Consider the following 16,065-nt stretch of genomic DNA (forward strand, 5'->3'; position numbering starts at 1 on the left):
AGTGGTATTCTCCACCCGGCAGGCTGCTCTAGAAGCAGAACCTGCAGGAGTCCAGTGTGGCAGGAGCCAGAGCTGTAGGGCCACATGATCTGCCTGGGGAATGGCCATCTGCTGGCATGTAGGAGTGCCAGCCAGGAACCAGGTGAGCCACGGGTATTCAAAGGAAACAGGGTGTCCAGTCATGGGGTTTGGTGCCTCCTTCCTCTTTGTGCCGGTGCCCCCCAGTGGTGCAGCAGGCATCCCATATACACACACCCTCAAAGCTCCTTTGCCCCACCTCCCGGCTTCCCCTTCAGGCCTGTTTCACCACCTCTTGTGTGCCGGACCCTCCATACCCAGCCTGGGTGGCACTGGTGTCCTCGTCACCACCATGCTAGGCTTAACACCCCTCGGGAATCCTGGAATCACACTTTCTCACCTTTTAAGGGGCATCCCTCCACTCCATCACACATCCAGAGCCTTCTCCCGGGTGAGTTGCTAGCAGTGCACATTATCTGATCACACCAGGCCACTGGCCAGGGGGCTTCTTGGGGCAGGAACCCAACCTTTCTTCTTCATTGGCTGCAGGACCCTCTGTTCCCGGTGCCTGGGCCAGGGGCCTCATTCTAACAGTGCTTACCTATAGGCTGAAGTCTGACCCAACAGAGCTGAGAGAGCAAGGAAGAGAGAGGGAGGGAGAGAGGGAGGGAAGGAGACAGAAAGAGAATAAATCTTCCATGTGCTGGTTCACTACCCCAAATGGCTGCAACAGCTGGAGCCAGAATGATCCAAAGCCAGAAGCCAGGAGCTTCTTCTGTCTTCTATGTGGGTGCAGGGGCATAAAGACCTAGGCCATCCCCTGTTGCTTCCCGCTGCATTCGCAGTGAGCCGGATCAGAAGTGGAGCCGCTGGAACTCGAACCTGTACCCATATGGGATGCCAGCGCTTCAGGCACATGCTTAGTCCGACTGCCACAAGTCAGCCTCCCCCCACCCCCCACCAGTTTCATAACATGAATAGGGAGGCCAGAAGATAAACTAAGCTACATTTTCAAACCACTTGCGGTGGCGCAAGTGGTTAAAGGTCCTCGCCTTGCACGCCCGGGATCCCATATGGGCGCCGGTTCTAATCCCGGCGGCCCCGCTTCCCTTCCAGCTCCCTGCCCGTGGCCCGGGAAGGCAGTCGAGGACGGCCCAAAGCTTTGGGACCCTGCACCTGCGTGGGAGACCCGGAAGAGGCTCCTGGCTTCGGATCGGCATAGTATCGACCCGTTGCGCTGACTTGGGGAGTGAATCAGCGGACGGAAGATCTTCCTCTCTCTCTCTCTCCTCTGTGTATATCCGCCTTTCCAATTAAAAAATAATAAAAATAAATCTTTAAAAAAAAAAAGAATCTAAAATGCAGGGTTCTTTCTTGAAAACGCAGAAGGCTTCTATCTTTAATAAATGTCGCTTTGCTTGCTGAAATTGCTTTAAAATCTTCTTTCATGTGAGACAAGAATCAAGGTCATCTTCTTTTTGCATGGAAAGTCTCCACAACAGAAATACTATAATGACAGATTAGATGGGGCCAGACAGTGGCATAGCAAACTAATTCTTCATCTGCAGCACTGGCATCACATACGGGTGCCAGCTCAAGTTCTGGCTGCTCCACTTCTGACCCAGCTTCAGGCTCACTGCCTGGGCAAGCAGCAGAGGATGGCCCAAGGCACTGGGCCCCTGCGGCTATACAGGTAGGAGACTGGGAAGAAGCTCCTGGCTCTAAGCTCCAGACCTGCCCAGCTCTGACCTGTTGTGGCGATTTGGAGAGTAAACATTCCCTCTGTGTGATGCTTAAAAAAAAAAAAAAAAAAAGCAAGGCCTTAAGATACAAATTAAGGGGCCAATTTGTGTTCCATCCGTTCCACTTACAATTTGGTTCCCTCCGAATGCAACTGGGAAAGCAACAGAGGCTATCCCATGTACTTGGGCCCCTATGCCCATGTGGGAGACCAGAAAAGAAAAGCTCCTGGCTCCTGTTTTAGGGTCAGCTCAGCTCTGGACATTGCAGTCATTTGGGGAGTGAATCAGCAGATGAAAGATCTTTCCATTTCTGCTCTCTATAAATCTTCGATCCAATAATAATAAATCTTTAAAATATATATTCAAATTAACCTGTACATATACAAAGACCTTTATTATGCTGAGTAGTTTCTTTTAATATTATTATTGTGGGAAAGTCAGATATACAGAGAGGATAGACAGAAAGGAAAATCTTCTGCCTGATGATTCACTGCCCAAGTGGCTGCCAATGGCTAGAGCCGAGCCGATCCGAAGCCAGGAGCCCAGAGCCTCTTCTGGGTCTCCCATATGGGTGCAGGATCCCTAGGCTTTGGGCTGTTCTCAACTGCCTTCCCAGGCCACAAGCAGGGAGCTGGATGGGAAGCGGGGCTGCTGGGATTAGAACTGGTGCCCATATGGGATCCTAGTGCATGCAAGGTGAGGACTTTAGCCACTAGGCTACCACACTGGGCTCATGCTAAGTAGTTTTCTGTGAGGTTCAGAGGCTGAGATGCACCTGAGGATACTTCCCTCCCACATCAGAGCTCCTGGGGTCAATTTCTGCCTCTGGCTCCAACTGCCAACTGCCAGCTTCCTGCTGACACAGACCCTGAGAGAAACAGCAACAGCTCCTGTGATGGGGTTTCTGCCGCTCCCGCTGCGGGCCTGGGTTCCGCTTTGGCTCTGGCCATCGCAAGCATCTGGGGAATGAACCAGCAGGTGACAGAGTGACCTGTGTCTGCTTCTACCTCGGACTTTTTTCTGCCTCTCGAAATGTTTTAACAACAACAACAACAAAAACAAAAACAAACAGAAACAGCCTATTAGCCGCCCACTTCCAAGGTAGAAAGTTAGCCTGCTGAAGCCCTTTTTTTTTTCTTTAGTTGTGATTCTTTATTATTTTATGTTTTTAAGATGTAACAGCTGTAGTTCAAGTTACACAGTGTACCAACAAACATGCCATTCAAAAGTCCTTAGACGATGTTAAGCCTTGTTGAGGAGCTAGTATGTGGCCCAGTGGTTAGAGTGCAGGCTAAGATGACCATGTGCCATGTTGGGGTGCTGGAGTTCCATCCCCGGCTCTGGCTCTGGCTTCCACTTCCTGCTAATGCGGACCCTAGGGGGACAGCAGCAATGGCTCTCACAGTTGGGTTCCTGCCACCTCTGCAGGAGACCTCACCTGGGTTTCTAACTCCTGGCCCCAGACCTGTCTCAGCCCCAGCCACTGTGGGCATTTGGAAAATGAACCAGAGGGTGGCAATGCACATTTTATCCCTCGGAAAACATTTCAGTTGTTCATTGTCTACAGCATAAAACACAACACATTTCTAAGTTATAGACACCGAACACTTCAGTTTATGAACATGAACAATAAGCTGAAGGCTAAAAAAAAAATTTATTTTACAATTGTTATTTTCCAGTGCCAGCACCATGACAGTAGGTTCAGCCTCCACATTGGCTGCTGGTATCTCATATGGGTGTGACTTTGAATTCCAGTTGCTCAACTTCTGGTCTGTCCTTTCTTTTTTTTCAAGATATATATATTTTAAATTTTGACTTCTTGAATTATGTTGTACAATTTCATATAGACTGGAATTTCCTTTTTTTAAAAAAGGATTTACTTGGATCCGGCGTGGAGGCCTAGTGGATTAAACCCTCCCTCACCTTGAACGCACTGGGATTCCTTATGGGCGCCAGTTCTAACCCCAGCAGCCCTGCTTCTCATCCAGCTCCCTGCTTGTGGCCTGGGAAAGCAGTCGAGGACGGCCCAAAGCCTTGGGACCCTGCACCCACGTGGCAGACCTGGAGGAAGTTCCTGGCTCCTGGCTTCGGATCAGCACAGCACTGGCCGTTGTGGTCACTTGAGGAGTGAATCATCGCATGGAATATCTTCCTCTCTGCCTCTCCTCCTCTCTGTGTATCTGACTTTGCAGTAAAAATAAGTAAATCTTTTTTTTGAAAAAGGATTTACTTATTTACCCAAAGGTTAGAGTTACAGAGACAGAGGGATAAACAAGACGAGAGAGATCATCCACCTGCTGGTTCATTCCCTAAGTGGCTGCAATGGTCAGGGCTGGGCCGGGCCCAAGTCAAGAGCTCCATGTGGGTCTGTGACATGGGTACAGCTGGCCAAGCCCTTGGGCCATCCTCCACTGCTTTCCCAAGCCATCAGCAGGAACAACAGTCGGGATAGGAACTGGCACCCACGTGGGATACCAGCTCCTTGAGTCTTCTCGTGCTTATGTTCCCTCGTTCTTAGAGCACCTAAGTGTTTTCATTCAGCCAGCAGTGAGTGAGAACGTGCTGTTTTTAATGAGTGTTTTTCAGTTACTTGGTAAGTGTACAGACCTCCTGGGTTGGGTCTCTGCCTCCAGTCATATTCTGTTAATGGTTAATACACAAAACAAGTGCCCTTGTCAGCAAAGCCTGAAGTTCCACTTTGTAAGAAAGCAACACTAGGGCTCAGCGCGGTGGCCTAGTGGCTAAAGTCCTTGCCTTGCACGCACTGGGATCCCATATGGGCGCTGGATTGAATCCCAGCTGCCCTGCTTTCTATTCAGCTCCCTGCCTGTGGCCTGGGAAAGCAGTCGAGAACGGCCCAAAGCTAGCTCCGGGCTCCTGGCTTCAGATCAGCCATGTGGCCACGAATTAGCGGATGGATCTTCCTCTCTCTCTCTCTATCGCTTTCTCCTCCTCTCTGTATATCTGACTATTCAATAAAAATAAATCAATCTTTAAAAAAAAAAAAAAAGGAAGGAACACTGCCCACCCCAGGATCAGAAACACCCAGATGTTCATGGATACAACCCAGGGCCCTGACCTCATACATGACAGCCCGCCATCTTTATGATCACTTATACTGAGCAACATGGGATCCTGACTCTGTGCACTCATGGAACAGTGGGCCCGAGAACAGCCTGAAGCAAGCTTTCCAGGAGGCCTTTGAGCAAACTGGCGGAACACAACATGACTGGGTCCTGGATGAGTGCTGTTCCTACAGAGACCCTTGTGTCGATCTGACTGGGTGCCCAGGCACTCGGTCACATACCACCGTCGTTGCTTCTGTGAGACACTTTTGGGAGAAATCAGCGTTTTAATCAGTACAGTGAACAAGTCTGCCCTCCCTGAGGCGTGCACCATAGTCAGTCAGTTGGAGGCCCAACAGAACAAAAAGACCGACCTGGAGCCGACACTGTGGCACAGAGATGAAGCTACTGCGCAGGAAGTCTACATTCCATGTCAAAGTGCCCAGTTCCGGGACCAGCTGCTGCACGCTCCTGACCCAGCTTCCGGGGAACGGACCTCCTTTATGTACCTGGCCTTTGAACCAGAGCCCGGGCTCTCCGTGGTCAGAAACCAGACTTGCAGCCTTCTGCGGCTCTGTCCCTGCAGAGTTCTGACTAACCCACGTGACAATCAATAAAACCTCAGAGTCCATCAGGTACCCGGGTTTGGGCATGGCTCTCACGTGGTGTCACCTGGCAAAGGGGCCAGCTGCATGTTGCTGTTAATACATGACAAATTACTACACAACATCCTGGTGGGAGAGAAGGGGAGGAACCAGCCCACAGCTGAGGCGGCTCCAAGGGCTCCGGTCCCTCTGGAGCTCATGGGACAGGGGTTGTCTTGGCTCGCATCTTACCCCTACTTTCATAGCTTTCTCCTTGTACTTTTAGGATAAACTTTCTCAACTCCTAGCACCTCCAGCTCTAACACTCCTCTGAGGTAGCACTGTCAGCCCTCACCGCATTCAGTGCAAACCTGGTGATGCTCTATACCTAAGTGGCAGGTGTATCCCGTAGCTCCTGGCTCCACCATCAGATGTGCACCATGGGTCTCCTTGAAGCAGTATTCCTGGGAGAATTATTCTCCTGATGATGAGGAGGAAACAGAGGCAGTAAGAAGTTTAAAGAGTCACCCCAGGGCCTGGTGTCATGGCTCAGTGGCTAAATGCTCGCCTTGCACATGCTAGAATCCCATGTGGGTAGCCAGTTCGTGTCCTGGCTCCTCCACTGCCCATCCAGCTCCCTGCTTGTGGCCTGGGAGGTCAGTCAAGGATGGCTCAAGGTTGGGATCCTGCATCCACAATGGAAGACCCGGAAGATGCTCCAGGCTCCTGGCTTCGGACTGGGACAGCTCCGGGCATTGTGGCCACTTGGGGAGTGAATCATTGGACAGAAGATCTTTCTATATATCTGATTTTCCAATAATTAAAAAAAAATCTTTTTTAAATAATTAAAAAAAAAAGGGGGAGGGAGGAAGTTGCCTGAAACCCTGCCATAGCCAAGTACTGGGACAGGGATTTCCGCCAGTGTTCTCCTGCCTGATCCCTAAGTGGAGGATTTTTAACCCTGCCTCTCTGAGGTCCACAGTTCTCTCTGCAGCTGAGAAAGCTACTGCCAGTCCCAAGCCAGAAACTGCACTCTTCATTCCAAGCTCTCCTTTGACTTCCTGAGCCCACCTCGAATCCATCTCCTTGGTCAGTCTCAACTTAGGGAGCCTTTGTGTGCCCCCAACTCCTGCCCAGCAGCGTGATCCTCTCTTCCAGCTTAAGATCCAGCCCCAGAGCCGGCAGGGGAATAAGGAGTGGTTCCCTTGCTGAACAGCTACTCCCACTGGAGAGCGTGAACTGGGATGGGGACAGACCAGACTAGGTAGGGCTATAGCACCTGTGCACCTCATGCAGACCAGATCAGGGAAGAGCCAGAATGGGCAGACTATTTCTACTGGTGCAAACAAAACTGGAGTGGGTGAGAGTTGTTGGGGCTTACCCACAGCAGAAGGTTGCACTGGGGGCTAATACTGTCAAGTCTAACCACAGAACCACCTGGAGAGTGCCTAATCCAGGAGTGAGAGAGACCTGGGAGGGAAATAGTGGGCTCCTCCTTCTTGGGTTACCACTCTCATGGGAGGGCACAAAATAATTAGGATGGGGGCTGGGGTGGCTAGACAGAGAGGTACCCAACAACATCCGTGAGGGCTGGATAGTTGAGCTGGTTAGATGGAACTGAGCTTCAGTACCCTTCGACATTTATGAGAGCCAAATGGGATGTGGGGCAGACTGGACTAGTCTGCTACACATACTGACAAACCAGGGTAGGGGCCGGCCTGGTGGGGGTTATTGCGGGTCACTCTGACTGGGCTGCAGCTCCCACTGGTTTATGTGAGGGCCGAGTATGTGATGGGCAGAACCAGGCTGGACTGCAACACCCACTGGTTCCAGTGGAAGTCGGGGCTGGAAACAGAACCAACCCAGCAGTTGCAATCACCACCTGATTGGGGTGATGGACTGTGGCGGGCCCTGTGCTTGATAGTACATATAGGAGTCTTGTCTGGGAACAGCTCAATGTTTATTTGGGGATCCCCCCAATCGAAATGGCGGACTCGGAACCCTAACCAGGAAAAGACGGAAGATAGAACAGGTCAATCAACCACTTCAGCTATATGTTGGCAGCGAAATACTGGACAAATGGAGACTCTATGATGGACTATGTCAATCAGTGGATTCTTCAACAGCCTATCATCGTGCCTGGAGTGGCGAAATTGGCAGTGATTCATAACTGGTGAACTATCAAAACCACTTGAGCAAGGATCTCAGAACATGCACCACATCTGGGACCTGGGGTGGGTGGGAGACTGGGTGGGGTTTCTTCCTCAATATTCCCTTTACCTCAGATATATGAAGGAAACAATAGGGAAATGGTGGTCTTACCCACTTTCCTATGGCCCTTGAACCTTTTTACCCTAATTAACTATATAAAGATTGCCAAAAATATAAGAAAAAAAAAAGATCCAGCCCTTGGATGATACATTCTCTTCTCTTCCCCACTTATTAGGCTCATCAGGTACCTCATTCCTTGGGACTCCCTCTGTGGCCCTTTCCTTTTAAAAGACAGCAGTGCCTGCTTGCTCTGAAAGGCACTGGCCCACCCGCCAGCCCTGTGGTGACACCTCACCCTCCTCCCTTACACACTGCGGGGTTGCCATCTCCGCACAAGCAGGTGAGCCCCTGGTGCAGGGTGGCCACCTTGGGGTCCTGCCATGCATACCGCAGAAGGGGGTGGCGGCTGGGACTGCAGATCCTGAGTTTCAGAGACGCAACGCCTTCCCTCAGCTGAATTCCTCCCTCAACTCCCACAGGGGGGAAAGAAGCTCCAGCCCAGGCCAGCCTTGGGTTCCAGCCCAGCCTGAAGCCGGAAGAGAGAGAGGAGGGGGCCTGGAACTCCCAAGGCTTTCTTTCTCCAAGTCTTTGAGCTTCCCCACCCAGCCCTGCAGTCCTGGGGGAAAGGGAGCCCTGGAAGGCACCAGCACCATTTCCATCTTCTGGCTAAGTGTTTTTGCCTGCCTCTGGTCCCTGGCATCAACCAGCCCAAACTCCCTTCGACAAGTGAAGGGCCACACAGGTTAACTTGGTCTCCCCAAAGGGATAGGAGACTGTAACCACAGCCTCTCAATAATCAAGGCACTAGGGAGAGGATGCCAGGGCTAAGCCTCTTCCCATGGAGCTGGCATCCCAAATGGGCATCAGCTCATACCCTGGTTGTTTCACTTCCAATGCAGCTCCCTGCTAATGAGCCTGGGAAAGCAGTGGAAGAATAGCCCAAGTGCTTGAGCCCCTGCATCCCTCGCAGAGATGCTGAGGAAGCTCCAGGTTCCTGGCTTTGAACCAGCCTGGCCATTTGGGAAGTGAATCAGTGCATGGGGGATTGTCTTTCCTTCTCTCTGTAATGTTGCCTTTCTAACAAAAATATAAATAAAATCTTTTCCAAAAGGTGGGTTAGTGGGGGCGGGTGGGGAGATGAAAACGACTTCACCGCAGGGAGGTGGCAGGTGGAAGCCACTTCATTGACCTCCTATTGTGCCAAGGGCTGGGCCGCAGGTACAATCACCTCTGGGAAAAAGGCATTTTTCTGGAGTAGCTTTTGTTAGCAATGTGGGTATTAAGAAACACATAGCTGTTCTCACAGTGTTTTATAACAAAAAGGACAGCTGGTACCTCAAGCAGGGTCAGGAGCAGGGGTCCCGAGACATCTAGGGACCACGCCCCCAGGAGGAGCAGCTGCCTGAACCTGCCAGCTGTTTCTACTCCTACTCTGTGTTTGCTAGCATTTTAAAAGTTGGTCAGGGCTTGGTGCGGTAGTTTAACGGCCAACGTCCTCGCCTTGCACACGCTGGGATCCCATATGGGCACCGGTTCTAATCCTGGCAGCCCCGCGTCTCGTCCAGCTCCCTGTTTGTGGCCTGGAAAAGCAGTCGAGGACAGTCCAAAGCCTTAGGACCCTGTACCCGTGTGGGAGACCCGGAAGAGGCTCTTGACTCCTGGCTTTGGATTGGCACAGCTCCTGCTGCTTGGGGAGTGAATCAATGGACGGAAGACACTCCTGTCTCTCTTCTCTGTATACCTCACTTTACAACAAAAATAAAATGAATCTTTAGTAAAAAGTTGGTGAAAGAGTCTGCGCAGGCTGACCCTATTCTAAGGAGCTGAACTGAGACTGACCGAGGGTGGGGGCCAGGGAAGATCTGGGTAGAGAGTGGACTTTGGGAATGCGTGGAGAAAAGGCAGCCGCCGCCCACCTGTTTGTTTCCTCCAGAGGCAGGTGCACTCGGCCCAGGCAGGGGTGTAGCCAGCTGAAAGAAAGCCCTTTCCTGCCAAGGGCACACTCCCACCTCACAGCCTTATGGAGTCTCAACCAGTAAGCCCAGGGTTCGCACTGGGACCAGCCTCAGAGAAGTCCACCAGTGCAGGAACCTGCCTGCTCTCCGCACAGGGTCACCCAACGCCGGCAACTCCTTCGTTTGCATCCCCACCCTCCACTCTGGATCCAAAGACAACATTTCCAACTCAGAAAGCTACCAGGGGTTTAAACTTAACGTGCCCAGGACAAAACACTTGGCTCCCACCTCCAAACCTGTTCTCCCCAAAAGGCAAATCCATTCAACCAGTTTTTCAGGCCCAAATCCTCGCAGTCACGCTCAGCTCCCTTCTCTCACACCCTGCAGCCAATCCAACAGCAATCCTGTCCGCCCAGCCTTCCTGGAAAGATCTCTGTAACCACCGTCTTCACTGCACCCCAAATTCACTCCCAGAGTCCTACCCTATCCACTTCTGTACTTTGCAGGGTGAGAGGGCAACCACTGTGGCCACCTGATGGTCCCTACAGGGCCTCACACCCAAGGCAAATGTTTTCCCAGGGCCGTTCAGCGTGGACTCAAGGGGCAAGTGAATACATTTCTAATCAAGGTTGTAGCGCCACCACTTCAAAAGCAAACAGAGGGCCCGGCGCAGTGGCGCAGTGGTTAAGGTCCTCGCCTTGCATGCCCGGGATCCCATATGGGCGCCGGTTCTAATCCCGGCTGCCCCGCTTCCCTTCCAGCTCCCTGCCTGTGGCCCAGGAAGGCAGTCGAGGACGGCCCAAAGCTTTGGGATCCTGTACCCACGTGGGAGACCCAGAAGAGGCTCCTGGCTTCGGATCGGCATAGTATTGGCCTTTGCACTCACTTGGGGAGTGAATCATCAGATGGAAGATCTTCCTCTCTGTCTCTCCTCTCTGTATATCTGCCTTTCCAATAAAAATAAAAATAAATCTTTAAAAAAAAAAAAAGCAAACAGAAAACACCAAAGAGGCCAGTGCACATGCAAAAAGCCATGTGCACTAGTCACCTGGGACACGCAGCTCCAGACCACAATGGAACACCGTCATGATGAAACACCTACATTATTAGAAGGCTTGATCTGATGCCTGGCTCCGGCTCCCAACTCTAGCTTCCTGCTACTGTGAACCCAGAAAGGCAGCAGACGATGGTTCAACCAACAGTATTCCTTCCACACGGTAGTCCTAGCTCCCGGCTTCACTTGACCCACACCCAGATACCGCTAGCACTTGTTTCTCTCCACCATCTCTGCATGTCAAAGCAAAATCAAACCTTTAAAAAAAAATCCAGGAAAATTGAAATTGCACAAAGAAAACAGCATGTTATCCAACGTTACTGCCTAGCTCAAGCAGCAATCCCAAGACTGTCCCACTGTGGACATGAAGATCAAGGGGATAAACTTGGTAAAATGGGTGTAACTAGGAAGCTGAAAACGGAGCCCTTAGGGACAGAACGAGGGGGTGGGAAGCATGAGACAGGGTGGAGCTGTGCCTCACCACAGTCCTCTTACAAGACTTCACTTGCTTAGTTCCTGGGTGAATGCAATGAAAATCATACATCAGAAACACTGCTGAGGCCAGCGTTATTCCACAGCGGGCAGAGCCACCCACTGTTCCCACATGGACACCAGCAGGAGGCCCGGCCGCTCCACTCCCTATCCATCTCTCCGCTAACGCATCTGGGAAAGCAATAGAGGATGATTCACATGCTTGGATCCCTGCAACCACACGGCAGATCAGAAAGAAGCTCCAGGCTTTATTGGCCTAACCCTGGCTATGGCAGCCATTTGAGGAATGAACCAGCAGATCAGAGATCTTTCTCTCCCTTTCTAACTGTGCCCTTCAAATAAATAAACCGTATCTTTTTTAAAAGCAGAGAGAGAGAGAGAGAGAGAGAGGCTTTGGGAAGCAGGAAGTAGATGGCATGGGGTCAAGGCAGCTTCCGCTCTAGCAAGTCAGAGGCTCGCAGAGGAGAGCAGACATTCAGAGCCCACAGTAGGGCGAGTGAAAGATACGGCAAGACACCTGGGAAGGGGGCCCCTCCAGCTGCAAGTGTGCGAAGGCAGGGGCTCGGGCTGGGCCCTAGAAAGGAGGTTTTTGGCAAACACAGGCCAGGAAAAGGGCAGGCAAATGCAGAACAGCCAGATCTGGGTGGACAAAGGGCTTGCCCGTCAGCGGTAACAGGACAACAAACCCACTTGTTAAGGCTGGGATTGGGGAAATGACAAGGGGAGTGCATGGAGAACAGAGGAGGCTGGGGTCGCCGTGAAGCAGCATGGAGTGGGTTTTTGTTTTTCTGCTCTGTCCTGAGATGGTGCTGTAAGTAAACCCAGATGAATACCTGAGGAGGCTCAGGCCTAAATGCTCCAGCTCCTACTCCCTGCAAAGAGCTCTAACAAAGTGTTCTCAGGTTGCAACTCCAAAAGCCAGCTCCTAGGACTGTAGTTCTGACCCTGGGCCCTTCCGTGACCTCTGCTGGGTGTTGGGAGCCCCTGATCCCAGCTTCCTGCTAACAAAGACCCTGGGAAGCAGGACATGTGGGCTCCAGTCACTGAATTCCTGCCATGTTGAACAATTTGAGTTCTCGACCCCAGAATTCAGTCCTGGTCCACTGCTGGCCCAGGTATTGTAGGTATTAAGGGAGAGAGGCTGGAAATCAATGGCTCTTTAATAAATCATTTTTGAAAGATAACTTTATTTTTGGAGTAAAATACTTGAAATTCATGTGGTTCTTAATATCCATTTTTCATCAACATTTAAAGACCTCATGTATATATGAGTTTCAAAATATTTCTGCATCAGAATAATATTTATTATTATTATTATTATTATTTTACTAAAAAGGCAGATCTACAGAGAGACAGACAGGAAGATCCTCCCTCTGCTGGTCCATTCCCTCAAATGGCCACAATTGCCCAAGCTTAGCCGGTCTGGAGCCAGAAGCCTCTTCTGGGCCCTCTAAGTGGGCACAGGGTCCATTCTCTACTGCCTTCCCAGGTCCTAAGCAGGGAGCTGGATGGGAAGTAGAGCAGGTGGGACCTGAACCAGTGCCCATGGGAGTTGGTGCTTGCAGGTAGAGATTTAACAAATTGAGCCATTGTCTCAGTTCCCAAAATAATGCTTTAATTTTCCCATGAGTTTTTTGAGGTACCTTTATATATAAAAGAAACCTGAAGCGTGGCCATCTGGTATAGCAGTTAAGATGCCCGCATCCAGCACTAGACTGCTAGGATTCTAATCCTGGCTCCATTTCTGATTGCAGCTTCCTGAGAAGGCACACACAGAAAGGCAATAGTGACAGCTCAGTTATTGAGTTCTAGGCTCCTGCTGTCAGCATGGTCTAGCCCCAGCTTGCCAGGCATTTAGGGGTGAACCAACAGATAGGAGATCTCTGTCTGCCTTTAAAATAAAGGTGAAAAAAATAGTTTACAGTTGTTATTGCTCCCATTCTGCATAAATAACTTCGGTATCTAACTTTGAATTTCAACTTTCTCAAACAGGGACCTCTAAATTGTCCTAGGTAACAATCTTCAGGCCCAGTATAAGCTGGAACCCTGCCCACAAGCAAGTTAAAAAAGCGAGGCTAAGAGACCTTCCTGCAGAGTCTGGCACAGTGGCTCAATTGGCTAATCTTCCCCTTGCAAACACTGGCATTCCAAATGGACTCAGGTTCATGTCCCAGCTGCTCCACTTCCCATCCAGCACCCTGCTTGTGGCCTGGGAAAGCAGTGGAGTACGGCCCAAAGCCATAGGACCCTGCATCCATGTGGGACACCTGGAAGAGGCTCCTGGTTCAAGACTGGTTCAGCTCTGGCTGCCCCTGTCACTTGGAGGAGTTAACCAGCAGATGGAAGATCTGTCTCCTCTGTAAATCTGCCTCTCCAGCATAAACACATGCGCGCGCACACACACACACACCTTTCTTATAGCTGTCACGCACAAGATGACAAACACACAGTTCAGCCAACACTGCTGTTTGCAGCAGTGGTGATCAGCGCAGCTTTGCAGCTTTGCAGCTCTCCTTCCCCACAGACTAACCAATCAGAGAGGAGGCTCCTGCACTGGGGCGCCTGGCTGGGACTGGAAGGGCAGCAGCTGCAGGAACAGGAGGCCCTGGGGGGAGGGCGGCACCCCAGGTGGGTGCTGGCAGATTGTGTAGGGCTGTCTGGCCTGCAGCCAGCCTCTGAGATATGGGGAGCAGACAGGGATCTCTTGGGAGGCCCCCCCACGCCGCCTCTGCTTCCCCAACTTGCAAAACAGACCCAGGAGCAGCTGAGGGTGGCTGATGATAAAACAGCAGAGCGTGGGGGACCAGGAGGAGGGGGGGGCTGTTCCATACCTGTGCTGAAGCTAAGCCAAAAACAACAACAACAGAACAAAAAGGGGTGGGGGAGTCACACCAATTAGTTTCCCCGCTCCCCCGCAACCCCCCCCCCCCAGCTCTCAGCAAGGGGTAAGGCACAGGTTGCAACGCTGCCCTTGTCTATTTTAGCCACTGCCTCACCAAAGGACCCAGAGGGCGGCCCACTGCCCAGGGCTTCCTGTCCCAGCTCCTCCAAGCTGAATCTTAACTTCGCCCCTCCCCTTCGCCTTAAAAAAAAAAAGAGAGAAAAAACTTTCCTCGTGTTGGGCAATTGCAAAAACAGAAATTATCTTGTTAATAGGTGAAGACACAGAAGCCCCTTAGAACTGTGCCACGTCACAAGTTCTGTCTGAACACTGGCTTTTTTTTAGAGTTCTTAAAAGAAAAAAAATCTCTTTTCAAGGATCTAGACTGAAAGCATGGAAATCGTGCCTTAAATCGGCAGGGTTTACCCAGCAGTATCTGAATCCTAAGCTGGCTTCTCGGCAAAGCCTTAAGGGGAAACAGCAGCAACAGCAGCAGCAGCAGCAGTTTATGGTGGGACGTCAAAGTTGGTGAACATCCGGATGATGCTGGCCGGGGAGGGGAAGCGAGGAGGGAGGCGGGGGAAGGGCCAGCGGGCCTGCAGAGCTGCCAGGAGGACTGGGTCCTCTCCAGCAGGCGGGAAAGGCAGTGCCACCAGGAGGGTGCAGCCGCACCACTCTCCAGGGCGTGCGTCCTGCTGCGTGGGCAGCGCGAGCACCACGCGGTGGCTGCAAAAGGCCCACCGGGCCCACGCCACTCGCTCTGCCTCCCACCTCCCCCCGGTCTCCAGAACTCAACTACAGATCTTAAAGAACCGAAACTCCAAGCGGGGCGCCAGCCCGAAAAGTCAAGATATCAGAAGAGGAGAGGCTTACTCCGTTCCTAAGCCCCTCTGGCTCGGTTTTCCACTCTTCCGGGGCAGATCATTAAGATCCTCCCTAACACTGAGACCAGTGCCACTCGGGGTCACGTTTGGGAACGCGCGGGGAGGAGACCACCACGCGCACCACCGTCCTCCTCACCTCCCCGGCAGCTCCGCTGCACCCACGGGACAGTCAGGCACGCACGGCTTCGGGGTCAGCTCCAAAGCAGCTCCCCGTGTCCCACCCGGGGGTCCTGGGGAGGGCAGGGTCACGGCGGGCACACGGCGCCCGGGGCGCGCGGGAAAGCGAAGGCGTTACTACAACTGGAACTAGCCAGGGCTGCCGTCCCCGGTCACGCCCCAGCAGCTCGGCCCGAGCCCGGGACTCCGTCACCCCGGGACCGAGCACCCCCGGGGGCGTGGCCTGCCGCCGCCCGGCCGCTCACCTGTCCCGCGCGCAGGGCCAGCTGCACGGCCGCCTCGAAGCACTCCGCCCAGGGGTCCCCCGCGGGCGCCGCCTCGTCCTCGCTGCCGCGCCTCATCGCGGCCTCCTCGGGCCCCGGCACCTCCAGCCCTCCACCTCCGCGGGCCCGGGAACGGGGACCCCTCGCGCCCGCCGCCGGACACCGGGCTCGGCACGCACTCCGCGCGCTCCCGCCGCCGCTGGCCCACAAGAGCCACCCCGGCCGGCCGCAGCCGGAGGGGGCAGCGTCACGGCGCGGCCCCGCCCCGCGCCCGGCCAGGCCCCGCCCCTCTCCCCGCGCGCGCCGAAACCGGCCCGAGGTGGGCGCGCCGTGAAGGCCAATCAGGAAGGAGCTGTGCTGAGCCCCGCCCCGTGCTGAGCCTGGCCCCGCCCTCGGCCCCGCCTCCTGGCTGCAGCCCGCAGAGAGCCCGCCCCGTCCTTTGGGGAGCTGAGTCCGCCCCCTCAGCGAGCCGAGCCCATCCCCTCAGCGAGCCAAGCCCGGTCTGTCAGGAGTTCCGCCCCCTCAGCGAGCCGAGCCCATCCGGAGCTCCGCCCCCTCAGCGAGCCGAGCCCAGTCTGTCACGAGCTCCGCCCCCTCAGCCAGCCGAGCCCGTCCCTTCAGAGAGCCGAGCCAGGCCTTCCATAGCTCCACCCCCTCAACAAGCCGAGCGCGACCCGAC

The 16,065-nt window shown here is 53.1% G+C and overlaps 1 protein-coding gene across 1 annotated transcript in view; it reads right to left on the minus strand.

Moving 5' to 3' along the window:
* The window catches only part of IMPA2 (inositol monophosphatase 2), a 55,021-nt gene extending 39,460 nt beyond the window's left edge, over window positions 1-15,561 (minus strand). The window contains exon 1 of the mRNA XM_040994846.1: window positions 15,369-15,561. Coding sequence (XP_040850780.1) covers window positions 15,369-15,464 — 96 coding nt within the window. The 5' untranslated portion in view covers window positions 15,465-15,561. The remainder of the gene's footprint in view (window positions 1-15,368) is intronic.
* Window positions 15,562-16,065: the final 504 nt, after the last annotated feature.

Source organism: Ochotona curzoniae, unplaced genomic scaffold (assembly GCF_017591425.1).
Source record: "Ochotona curzoniae isolate NIBS_2020 unplaced genomic scaffold, NIBS_Ocur_1.0 contig_908, whole genome shotgun sequence".
NCBI classification, from domain to species: Eukaryota; Metazoa; Chordata; class Mammalia; order Lagomorpha; family Ochotonidae; genus Ochotona; species Ochotona curzoniae.